The following is a 13398-nucleotide window of genomic DNA, read 5'->3' on the forward strand; positions in this document are numbered from 1 at the left end:
GTCATTCAGGGATAAGTTTACATTCCGTTTTAGACCCTCACTGAAACAACCTGGCATAGAAGAGTAGCTAGAGCAAAACACTGCCAATGGATATTCACCACTGATAACCAACAAAAGTAATGTAACACTATATGTAAAAGTAAATTAGAACTAGACACAAGCCAAAAAGTAGCATTTTAAAACAGGAAACGCTTTAAAAATTGTTTGACTGTTTTGTTTGGTTCAATACCTAAATGAAGCTGAAAAACATTGAGTTATTTAATTGCTAAAAATATTTAATCCATTCTTATACTAATAAAGTTGTCACAAACAGGACCGTTAAAAGTCGCAATTCTCATATAACAGCAGGCTAGCTCCAAAATAAGCAAAACGAATGCGGTCCATAACAGTAAAAATTTCCAAATATACCGACTCCCATTTTAGCAATAAGGTGAAAAGCAAATCACAAAAACAATGGAATGCTCACTTATCCCACAGCAGTGATGTTAATAAATTAGTCCAGTAGGCTATCCCAAGTTAGTACACTAACATTAGCTTCTATAGTCTTGTCACATTTCATAATTGTTTCCTTAGTATGGGTCAATCAACGTAAGATTACTTCAATAGCCAACCACTTTAACGATAAGTCGGTCCCATTTTATCAAAAGAGGTCAAGCCTCAGAACCAAGAGAATTCAGGTAAAACTTCAAAATAAAAATCTGCTTCCTAGATTTTTTAATGTACGCACCAGTTAAAATGGTGCAATCAATTTTGGGTTTCAAACATTTTTTATATTACGTTCACAGCCTTTTAATATAGCTTCCTAAAATACAAGAGAAAGTGTAAATTTTGTTGTATCACCACATTAAATTGAAGGCATTCAAAGTAGGAAATATAGGCAATTTTTTATCAGGTTCAAATAAAAACAGCTGAAGATAAAAATGTGAATTTTGTACAGTGTTTTATTTATTTATAGGTTAAGAAAATTATATCTTTTAATTCAACATACTTTAAGAGAATCGCATGTTTATCATACGTTCTTCAGAACAAAATTAAATGTTTTTACAAATAAAAATTTGAAGACTGTATCAGATTTACTTTTTGAGATGATTATAGAAATATTATTCCTAGGTGAATATTTTATTGTTTGATATTGAATAAATGAGGACAATTTTTCTGCCCATTAATGTGCAGATTACGTATCTAGCAAACCATTTGGATTGTTATTCATTCATAAACTTTGGAACTAACTAAAACTTCAGATGGACATTATAAACAAACCGCTACGAATTCATTTTTACCTGGTGGTTCATAGAAGTACAAAACAATACAATCGAAATGACTATTTTTGGCAAAAACATTTCAGACACTTTGTCTTGCAATTGGAGTAAACATTCTGAAATGTGACAAGTGATGCATTATTAGTAAACTTTGTTATGGATGTTATTAATCGCAAAATCAATCACATGCAACAGAATTACAGATGCTACTCTACTAGCGACTAAGCTCTACAGGGGCAATATAGGCTACTCTACCAGAGAACACAGTGTTTACAAGATTTTATAAATTAATGGAATTAGTAAAACTCTAAATACAGGGTATCCAAAAACACGTGGACCGGATAAAAGTAGTTAAATGTGTGAAAATCATCATTAAATATTCCTTTAACCATTCAATCTGACTTCAGCAAACGTACTAACCTATTTTTGTGTTACTAATTTCAAAACTGTGATTAGAAGACAACAAATTAACTCGTAAGAATTTAACGTCTGTCAGACTGAAAAGTAGAGTCAAAAAAATTAAACAATTACTTCAGCTTTAAATCATTGCACTTTTCTCATATTAAATTTCAAGAAACGTTTGCATGGAAGACTTCAAGAAACATTGAAAACAGCCCAGTTAAAAACACCTTGCTACATAACTTTTTAAAACAGACTATAAATACCAGAACAAAGAAAATATGTGAATTGAAAATCTTCAAAAACATAAAGAACAACCCAGTTAAAGAAAGTTAAGAATAAAATTATATGGTATACGCATGTTAGAATAAATAAAAAACTTACTATGTAAAGTTTCATGAGGAATTATTCACTAACAATGTCCCCCAAACACAATGTTGTAAAAAATTGAATTACCTTCTTCAAATATTTTTAACCAATTAAAACAAAATAGAGACCATTAGTTTGAAAATATTAAATTATTTAACAAATTAGCTTACCAAATTATAAATATAATATAGCACTCTTAAAAGTTAGAATTAATAAAGATAGACAGAGATAGATTGTAATAATCAGATTTTTTAGTCTATATAAATATTACTTCAAAATTTACTGTTACAATTTTAAGTTAAATTCAAGGTATTTTCTTTCATTTAGTCAATAGTTAAACAACTTTATTCCATTAAAATTGTACAAGGTACAACGATTTGGAATCCTGAGGTTACCACTGAAACACTGTAAACCACAATGTATTGTTTTGATTAAATAAAAATATTCCTCTAGATTTTTCATGTAAGAGTTTTAAAGATACTGTAAACAAAAAAAGTTTTCACTGGTGACTGTCTTGACCAAATAAAATATTTCTTTCATATTCTTCATATCTTTTATCTCACAGTTAAACTGTAATATTATTTTAAGAGAGATACTCAACTCTAAACATGTTTTTCAGATTGTATATATTTTTAATCAACAATATGAAGAGTACACAGATAATTAAATAATGCAAGATAGAATATAAAGTAAAAGGAATATTTTTATTAATTTTCACACATTTTCCATATTTTTTGTTAATGTTTTTTATTCTACCAAAAATCAAAAACCATAAAATCACTATCCAAGTGTTTCACTATGCTACTAAGAAAGATCTGGGCAATATATTTTCGGACTCTGAAATAAAATAGTAATATTATTATTATCTCCAAAAACTGTAATCTGGCAGCCATGTTCAGTTATCTAAATAAAACAGGAACTAACTGACACAAATGCAGTTCCATTGTAATTAAAACTTAAACAATAAATAAGATTTTGGTACTTTGTTTGAAAAAAAAAACAGTATCAGATGATTTTCTGTTGATTTCAAAGAAATCATTGTTAAGACGATAAAATAGTCAAAAATGTTTAACAAAAATTTTTCAAATGTTACTAAGTACATTAATTTTTTTACAGTATATAATACTTCTTTGTTGTGTTAATAGACTTTTGTTGTAAATGGTAGTTTGTTTCAGATGACATATAGGTATTTGTTCTTGTTTACCATTCAATTGATTAATAACTATTAAGATAAATGTTTGTCTGCACCTTAATATGTAAGCTTTATTTTACTATTATTATATGTTTTAAAACGATATTTCATACTTTAATACCATGATTATGTTATGAATAGTTAAAATCACTGTTTAAATTTAAAAATTGTAATACTTCAAAGAGCTACTTGTACTTATATAAGAGTGTTTTATTTTAAAAGTGACATTATAGTTTTTGTTATTTACTTATGTAAAAAAACCATACATTAAGATATTATCTATGAGTCATTTTTCATGTTTATGACTCAACGTTTCAAACATATGATTGTATTATTTAATATCAACGACCACTTTTTACTATAATTAAGTAATTCAACACAACATTTAAATAAAATATAACTGAACTCAATACAAATTTCAATCATCCAAATTAACTCTAATAACTTTAAAATGTTTAAATTAAATTAAAAATAGAATAATTAAGTCCTGTTTTGAGCAAATATTTGTTTGCTGAATCATTTTGTTTGACATTTTCAAACAATAAATAGCTGATAATTATTTTCCTTAGCATAAGTTACATACATAAATAATGGTAATTAATCCAGTCTATAAAACATAATCTAAATTCTCACCACCTAGCCCTGTTAGCAGGATTATACTTACAGTTTGTATAATTAACGATACAAAATTATGTATTTTTTACACTTTGACAAACTAATTAACAGTGCATTAAAAATACACATACCAGTGTATTAATACCTCAATAAACTTTATTTACAATCTTCATCCACCAGTCATGCTAATATTTAAAATAATAAAATATGTTATTGTTAAGTTTGAAAAAATATTACTTTACATTTTTTACTATAAAAATAATATAACTTTAAGAATTGTCATATTCAATCAACACATACAAAAATCAACATGAAGCCTAAGCACATCAGATTACTAACTAAACAAACAATAAAATCATTAAAAAAATTATAAAAAAGTAAATAAATTTAGACACAATACATTTACGTTGGAAACAAAACACAAACATGCAATAAATTACTAAATATGAAAAAGAGCTGGAAGAAATCAACAACTTACCGTAATATCCAAAAGCCTGGGCTGCTCCACAGGAAAACAAAACAATCGTTAATACGTTAAGAGACAAAATAGGAGAGAAAATAGAAGCTTAAACACATATAATAGAGCATATAGAAGGACATGTGAACATTCTAAGCTGCAATTGAAATTATTAGCATGTAGGCAAACAGAGAAAATTTAACTTTCAACTTTTCGTTTGCAAAGCTATCAAACTGCCTGTGTCTCAACTATTTTTTTTCCATCAAAATCACAAACAAAAATATTTCAGTATTGAAAAATTGGACATGTTTCGAAAACATATATTTATGTGTGAATGTTATAGTTACTAGTATTATATTATGATATGTTTACAAAATTATCTACTGGAATTCGTTGGAATTTTAACAAAAATCAAATTAATTTAATTTAATTTACTTAATAAAAATGCTGTATTTTGGTACCAGCATTTTGAGAATATTGTATATTCACTATTACCTGACTCAATTTAAATAATTATAGCTGAATTTCACATATTACACTTTAATTCTGTTAAAAACAAGTGGCATAGATGTTAGCTACTATATTGAAGAATAATATTATAAAACTTCTGATTTCTGATTTCTAATACAATTGTTATTCATTCATTATTATAATGTTTTGTAACTTACTAACGTTTACTTTTTTTCATGCTCTTGGTTGTATAACTGAAAGAATTGAAAAATTCTCCAACTTACCATCTCAGTGCAATCCTAGGTCTGATTTTCATTTTAACAGACAATATTGTTAGTAAAAATATTAGAAAACTCAACTGGAAAAATACAGTGCACGAGCTTAAAAGCATTTTATTGGGCCTTGTAAACAAAACTTCCTATCATAAATGATAACCAAAAATTGAGCAATTTAGGAATGAAAAAAAAACATGCAGGCTACTAAAACATTTAAAATATTTTAAAATTACATTCAGTGCTTTCAAGAAAAAGATCAAATGTATTTTGTAAGAAATCTAAATAGAAACTACATAAAGAGCATTATTGTAAAATGATAAAAAAGTAAAATAATTTGTATAGGTCAACATATTTTTATTATGAACAATATTGCCTGTATTAAAAGACCAGAATTGCACTGAGGTTTTATTCTCAATTTGAATAAACATTTAAAACAATAGTAGTAAATTTTGTATATTTCGGATCATGAGATAGACAAAAATAAACTTTAGTTCTCAGTCTAGGTTGGCATTCACATAAACAAACATACACAAAATGCTAAATAATATTACTTTTAACATTACTACAAAAAAGTAACAAATTTATAAGACCATTTAATGGACATTATCAAAAACTACACCAAAACATTTATTAAATATTAAAAAATAATAGTTTAACGACTTTCCATAAATAAAGTATTTAAAAGCACTTTTAATTTTTTTATTGAAAAGGTAAGTAATTCTTTTATTTACTTGTAATTATAACTAATTAACACTGCAACTTGTAAGTATAAAGTTGTCTTTTCATTGGTATAACATTCACATATAATGTAATGTTCTTTAACAAAAGTATGTTTATTTATGTGTATACTTAGTAATTTTATATATATATATATATATATATATATATATATATATATATATAAAGAAAGTAATATAATTACAGTACATAACATTCAATTTAATTCATGTTTCTGGTTAAAAAATAATTATTGGTTTATAATGATAACCATAATGGTAGTATCAAATTTTTAGACATTGTTTCTTCTACAACAAGTAAATATTTGTTATGTTATAGAAATATTTGCTATTGTAATACAAACAAAAATAGAGAATAGTGAATTATTTATAAATAATGCATTAAATAAAGCATTAGTGTTTATTTTGGAATAGAGCATTGTGTTAGAGATAAAGAAGTTTTTACTTTAAAATTCTATGTTGAGAAAATTTATACAGATGAAGCAAAGTAAAACTTTCAAAAAGATAAGTCTTTATTGCATATCTCTAATTAGATTAAGAAACATGGCTAAAATATCTACTATTTGTTTACTGTTATAAAAATAAAGATTAAGCTACAAAAAGAAACTAAACAAAGAAACTATGAGAGTAGTTCAAGATTAATTCCAAGAGATCTTTCTACTAAAGTAAATAACTTAAATTAAAATGTTAACTAATAGTAAATTAAACTAAAAGCAAAAATGCCATGCAACCACAACATGCCTATTAATTAAAAAACATTCTATTAATTAATCAATTTCAGATTTATGCATGCAAGAAACTAAGAGAAGGTGGAAAGCTCCTAACATATGCCGAGAGTGATTTCTCAAGGCCCAGTGTTAAGTAAAATTACTATTTATGCAGCAAAGCACTTCTTTTCTTACCTTTCATATAGACCAGTTCGGAGTGTTAAAATATCTCCTCACTGCTTGGAAATATTATTGTGTGTATCATCGGATATTAAATAATTAATTATTAGCTATGCAACTAATACCCAATACTTCCTTTAACGTTATTTAAAGGATATAATGTGATTTTTACGAAAAATTTTTAATTTAGGTAACAATACTATTTATTTTGAATAAATTTAGTGAACTTTTAGCATGTTTTAAGATAGAAATAGTTGAAGAGTAGGATAACTGTAAAAAATCAATAGTCCATCATTTTAAACATTTCTGTTACAATCAATTTCAAAATAAATATAAATCAAAATCAATCTATCTCTACTTTCAATTAGTTAACCTACCCCTTTTAAACTTGTTTCTTTAACTTAAAGTTTTTTAACTTTAGAATATTTAGTTGAAAAATATGTTTCTTTATATTTTTATTACAATAGTAATGTGTAGTAAAATATAATTTATTGCTCTGGTTCAAAACAGTTTTATATGGATTCCAAGCGGACTGTTTAAGGTAAACAAGTACATACTAGCCCAAATAAAGTTTCGATACAGCTCAAATTTGTTAACAGAGTAATTATTATTACTTATTGGTATAGTTTTAAGGAGATGTTCACTAAACTATACAGCTAAAATCATCATAAAAACTCTTTGTGACCACATATGAGACTTAAAAACTTATATTAAATCCTGGAACATTCATTTTTGTTTTACTTGCATTTCCGTAACAGTGTTTCCAAAAGTATCGTGTCTTTCTAACATTAAAAATAGCTAACTCTGAAATACATACAGTCAATAATTTAGAAATCCGTGAAACCAAGTTTGAAGTATTTAATAATTTAATAATCTTAAAGCATTGAGAATATTTCTTAACCACCACTTTTTTGCTCCTTTGTATAATATAAACTACATTGTAATGTTCAATTACTTTTCTTAAACAAAGTTAAGCAAAAGAGAAACTCAAGGAAGCATATTAAGCCTAATTGTTTGATGAACACTGTTCTATATTCTCACTGAAGTAAACAGAGATTGATTTTGTGTTAACAACCAAAGTGTGTACAAATTAAAACCTTCTATGGTTGTAAGGTAAGTGAAGAATAAGGTGAAGCGCGCAGTTGAGGTGACAACGATGCCACTCTGTTATTTGATTTCAGTGCTACTTCAGACTTTAATAACAATCCAAATTTTAATTTTTTTCCAGTGGTTCAAACTGTGGCACAGTGGTTACAAACTAAGAATTATACCATGGAACGTTGAAACATCATCAAAACAAATGTGTCTACTGAAAGAAAGGTCATTCTATAACATTACAGTTACACAGTTGTTATTTAATTCATTCTTTTTCAACTTTATATTTTGCCAAGAGCTAGTACATTAACATTCAGGAACCCTATTACACCAACAATTGCAATTCAGTAACACAAAACAGTTAGTAAGTAACTCCAGAATCCATACAAAACGTTTTGATTTTTTTTAAGATAATCTTTGTAGTATTTGAGTTTATAAAACACTTTTATGACAACAATTGTAAGATGAATGTTACTTCAATACAGTTTTGCTTTTGAAACTTATGACGTTATTTTTGGTATTCATAAATTTTTGTAATATCCCACACAAAACACTCAATTGTGGCCCCACCAACATCGTGTACAGTGAGGAACCGAAGCAGAGGAAGTAAGACAGAGTAATGAAGTGCGATAGAGAGAGAGTGAATGAGAGAAGCGAGATGGAACGACGAAACGCACCTTTCCGTGGCCTCCACCAGTCCTCAAAGTAGCCTTTAAGTGGAGAGGAGGAATCAGATCCTTTTAGTGGCATACACACACACCTTCCAACTCAACTTATCTGATCCATTCTACAATCCTTAAGCCATCCAATATATTATACCGATAGACTACAGTACGTGATCTTATTTGTTTGTGTGTCTGAGAAGTTATTATAATTAAATTATATGGAAGTTGTCCAAAAACATATTCCCTTCGTCACCATAAACTTTGTTATGTGTAATTGAAAGTTAAAGGTTGATTTTATCAATGAAATCAGTGTTATAAATTAAACATTATTAGTTATAAAATTACTTTATTTCATAATTGATTTTGTTTTCACCCATTTACTGTAAATATTTAAGATTTTTTACAGAATAATTAATTAGTCATTAAGATAATTTTTGACAATGCTCATCTATAATAAAGTAGTTGGCTGGGTAAATATCAAAAACGATCTCAAATGACAGTCAGTTTTTCCCTAATTGAAGACGGGGGGGGGGGGAGTTAGGTTGTTTAACAATCTTTAGTTTTGTGTTGTCCACCAACTTATCATACCTCTACTGTTTCCATAAAATCTCTAGTATAAATTCTTTTTTTGAAGTTTGATCTTGACAATAAAACAGGATGTGGATGAAACAGGATTTTTCCAGAAAATTGCCATCTTTCAGTGATACAAAAAAACACACTTTTTGTATCATTGAACGATGGCAAATGTCCAGGAAAATGTTGTTTAGTATTAATTGGCGGACACATTGAAAAAGAATAAGATTCAGCAGCCATAAAACATTTCTTCCATACCGTACTTCGTTTTCTTCATTTCATTATTTAATATCACAGTTATATTTTCTAATTTAATTGTCTAAATTTGACTAATTCATTGAAACACAAGATAATTTTAAAATGGGTTCACAAAATATCAGACTTTTTTAAAGTGAATGGTGTTTGAAATTTTTACTTACTGTGTTTGTTATATGATGAGAGATTTTCCAAAACACGCTAACAAATGTTTACCACCCACTTCAACTAATTTATTATAGAGTTTTGCCAAAAATTAAATTGAAAGTGTTAAGGTCAAAAAACAATATCCCACCTGAGAATATATCAATCAGAAACAAAAATTCAAATTTTGTTATGTTATTTGGTGTAAACTATCCTTGAATTGTAAAATATTTAATTTAGTTTTAATTATAAAATATCTGTTAAAACATTTCCATATTATATGAAAACACAACCATTGTAATGAAATTTTTAAAGCAAACATTAAAGATTAATTACATAACCAATAATAAAAATTAGAACGCTTATTATTATACTATACATTTAATTATTTTTATTTGATTAACATGGCCTTGTAGCCTTAAAATGCACAAGAAAAGAAAACATGCAAATCAATTAAAAACGCTAACCATAAAAATCCCAGAAGAACCAAGTAAGTTGAGTTGGTGATAAAATTAGTCCAGTTAGAATTAAAAATAGAAAATGGTGCTGAAAAATCAAAAACATCAGTTCACAACTAATTATTTATGAAAGCCACTGATTACAATAAAAACAAGGCAGGAGTGTGCCACACTATATGCTGTAAGAGGCTTCTTCACTAAGGTTGCATGCCAAATTTCAAGTCTGTAGCTCATTTCATTCTCGAGATGTCCTGCGGATAGACAGACAGACAACCATACAGAGAGTTTACATTTGTGTAAATAAATATGTCAGGAGTTAAAATCTCGTACGATTAGACTGTTTGTTGACAAATTTATCTATTCCGCAATTTTCTTGTTGCCATCATGGTTAACCATGAGACCAATGTAAAAATATTCGCTAATGCTCAGCCAAATCTAAAGGAGTGACATGCACCATCCTCGCACTCAGTGTTCCTCATATAGAACTAAAGCTTCATGCAAAATTACATCTGTAAGTCAGTTCGTTTTCGAAATATCGTGAGGACAGACAGACAGACAGAAACAACATTTTTTCAGACACTCAAGTGGTAGGCTTCGCTAATGCTCAGCAATAAGAGAAATATTAATGCAAAGTTGATTTTATTTAATTTTTCAGCACCAAATTACAAGACTACTGAGATTAAAATCAAACTACAAAGAAATAAATAAAACTCATGAAACAAATCAGTTGTCATTTTGAAATTTTTCATAACTACTAAAAGAATCAACAATGTTAATTTATTCACAACCATGATTTAATTTATCAATTTACGATGTAAAATGCATTTTTAAAACAAGACCCATCAAGGTAAAAATGACCAAAACATGGGATTTTGCTAAACAACAACTGACTGGTCCCACACAGTACACAAACACTTTAGCAGAGGACTGAAAAATTCATAGTAGCTAACTAAAGTAACACTCACAAGTACGTCTATTACAAAATATCAACATTGTTATAAACCATCGTATTTAAATTGATTAGTCAACAGCAAAAGAAAACAGTGAAGTTGGTGTAAATAGAGTAATCAAGAGGTATACAGTACATAGAATGGTCATTAAAAACTGATAATTTTGTTCCCACGGCTGGTGTACAAGAAAACTAGCAGGTACAGATATGTGATTAATCTGCTACTGTCATGACTACAGATGGACAATGTACTGTCATCACATGCTTAACAAACTAAAATTCTCTTTAAATTAAGGAAAACAAAAAAATATGTTCATTTTTAGAACCATACAAACCTTTTTTTAGATCTTATGCCCACAAACAGGAGATGCTAGTGAGCATTTGCTTTCTTAAAATTGTTTGATAGTCATAGATTTTGAGGGAGAAAGCTTCTGGTGCATGTGCATGGTAAAACGAGTTCACTTTGGATCTTTTATAGTTTACAGATAGCGCATTTTCTTGCTTCCTACCATGCAGTGCTGTGGAATAGTAGTGTTTTGAATAACATTGTGAATTTGTTTGTAAAAATAGCATTACTCAGTGACTCACAGTTCTTTTAATAGTGAATTAGACAATGATGGCGTGAATGGTGATTCTGACACTGACCTTAACAATGAAGCCAATTCCGAGTAAAACCCCTTTTATCTCACTAGGCCCTACACTTACAAATATTCAGTTTGATAAACATAATGAAATCGTAGTAAGAGCTCTGTGTGAGAGTAGACCATATATTACTTAATGATGACTTGTTGAAATATGCTTATTGTGTCTGATGCAGAAATGGTATCAGTCTACAACCCCTCTTAATTCCCACTTGACCAATAATTCTTCTGCCTACATCACTCAATAGACCAGATGTGAAAATTAAATTCCCATTCACAATTTTAAGACTCTGGTAAATATTACTAGGGTTTTGAAATAGATTAAATACTAATAAGAAATTATTACAGCTATAAAAATTACCAACCTTTACCAACGGTTACCAACCTTACAGTTAGTTGTACATGATTTTACTATACTTATCCACATACTGAGAAGACACCATTCAAAATTCATTCTTAAAACTAAAGAATTAACAATACAAGTTTACTTTGAAATATGCTGTTTTCTAAATAATAAATTCATTTTCATTATTTTCCATATTACTATAGCCTAGAACTGTAAATTGAATATTAACATTAACACATACCTTCATCAAACCAACCAAGGTCGCGATGTATCATGTTGAATATTCGTGTGTGATAGACCTATCAAATATTATGTGTTCCGTTATTTATTTATTTATTCATTGTGTTTTGTGCTGTGTTCATACATTTTAAACAACGATGACTCCAGATGGATAATGCTCGCTTTAAATATTTATTGACATTAGAAGATGACTCACTAGAAGTCGAAACTAAAATAGCCTTATGACTATTGTTTTAAACTGTTTGATTATTAATGTTAATAGTTTATTTTCATATTAAATGATTTTTTTAACCTCCTCCTGATTATTTACAATTGACACCTGAAGTACTAAAACACGTTGAAGTAAGTGTAATACTATTATTAACAAAAAAGATTCAAAACTAGGTGTGTTATTGAATTTATAAAAAATTAGTATTCATGTTAGTAACAGTCAATCTGTTGAATTCATCACTATTTCATTTTTTGTAATACAAAACCTGTACATATGATGTGATCAGTTTACATCAAAAGATCAGTTTCTGTCCTGCTTACGAATGCCATAAATAAATTATTATTTTAAACTTATCACATAATCAATACCCAAGTTGAACTTTTACTCCTGAAGTAGCATTGTTTTCATTTTATTTTCTGTAATATTAACCAAATCAATGAATTGATCAAATGGTGATTTAAATACCATTTCTACATACCAGTATCTATGCCATCTACTTTAATAGTGTGTTTTTTAACACTTACAATTAGTGAAAATGAAATTTGGAAATTATTTGCGTGTCAACAAAAACAGGTTTTTATGCATATCCAAAATTGTGAAATGTAGATTACATAAGTTTTTATTTCTAAATGGTTTATTTTCATTGGGAAATGTTCGGAATGACATTTTCATTAATTACCTGTCAAAACTCCAACAGAGTTATCAAACAACATGTTTGAAAATCTGATTTAAGACAATAAAAGTTAAGTAAAGACAATATAAAGTAAAGAGTTTATGAATCATATATAATTTCTATCATTCAAATCTTAATTTAGCACAACCTTATAGTATCATCATTTACAATTAGTTTTCTTTCAACTATCCTTCACTATTTCATAGCATTGAGTCAAAATGATAAAGGAAATTAAACAAAGTACAGAGACATCTTAAAACCGAAGAGATGCAAATTTTAAATTTCTATAGTACTCAGTAAACGATTGTAACAATTGCTTACATAACTCATTGTTTAGACCCCTTATTACATTAAGCCGCTGAATTGAGGAGCTGATATTGAGTTAACACTGCTAAGAATCAAACTACAGTGGCTAGCAGTGCAAAACACTTATATAGGACGATTTCATAATGCGCCATACTATAACCTTTCATTTATTGTATTCATTTTGTGAAATCAAAACCCACTC

General features: G+C 27.9%; 1 protein-coding gene across 2 annotated transcripts in view; it reads right to left on the reverse strand.

Moving 5' to 3' along the window:
• The window catches only part of LOC124373093 (cytoplasmic dynein 1 intermediate chain-like), a gene marked incomplete at its 5' end in the record, with an annotated part of 35672 nt that extends 27227 nt beyond the window's left edge, over nt 1-8445 (reverse strand). Inside the window, 2 exon segments of one of the 2 annotated variants that reach the window (XM_046831485.1) lie at nt 4313-4333; nt 8413-8445. In XM_046831485.1, the coding sequence (XP_046687441.1) occupies nt 4313-4333; nt 8413-8445 (54 nt within the window). 2 annotated transcript variants of the gene reach the window in all.
• Nucleotides 8446-13398: the final 4953 nt, after the last annotated feature.

The sequence above is a fragment of the Homalodisca vitripennis genome, unplaced genomic scaffold, assembly GCF_021130785.1.
Source record: "Homalodisca vitripennis isolate AUS2020 unplaced genomic scaffold, UT_GWSS_2.1 ScUCBcl_4755;HRSCAF=11125, whole genome shotgun sequence".
Classification (NCBI taxonomy): domain Eukaryota; kingdom Metazoa; phylum Arthropoda; class Insecta; order Hemiptera; family Cicadellidae; genus Homalodisca; species Homalodisca vitripennis.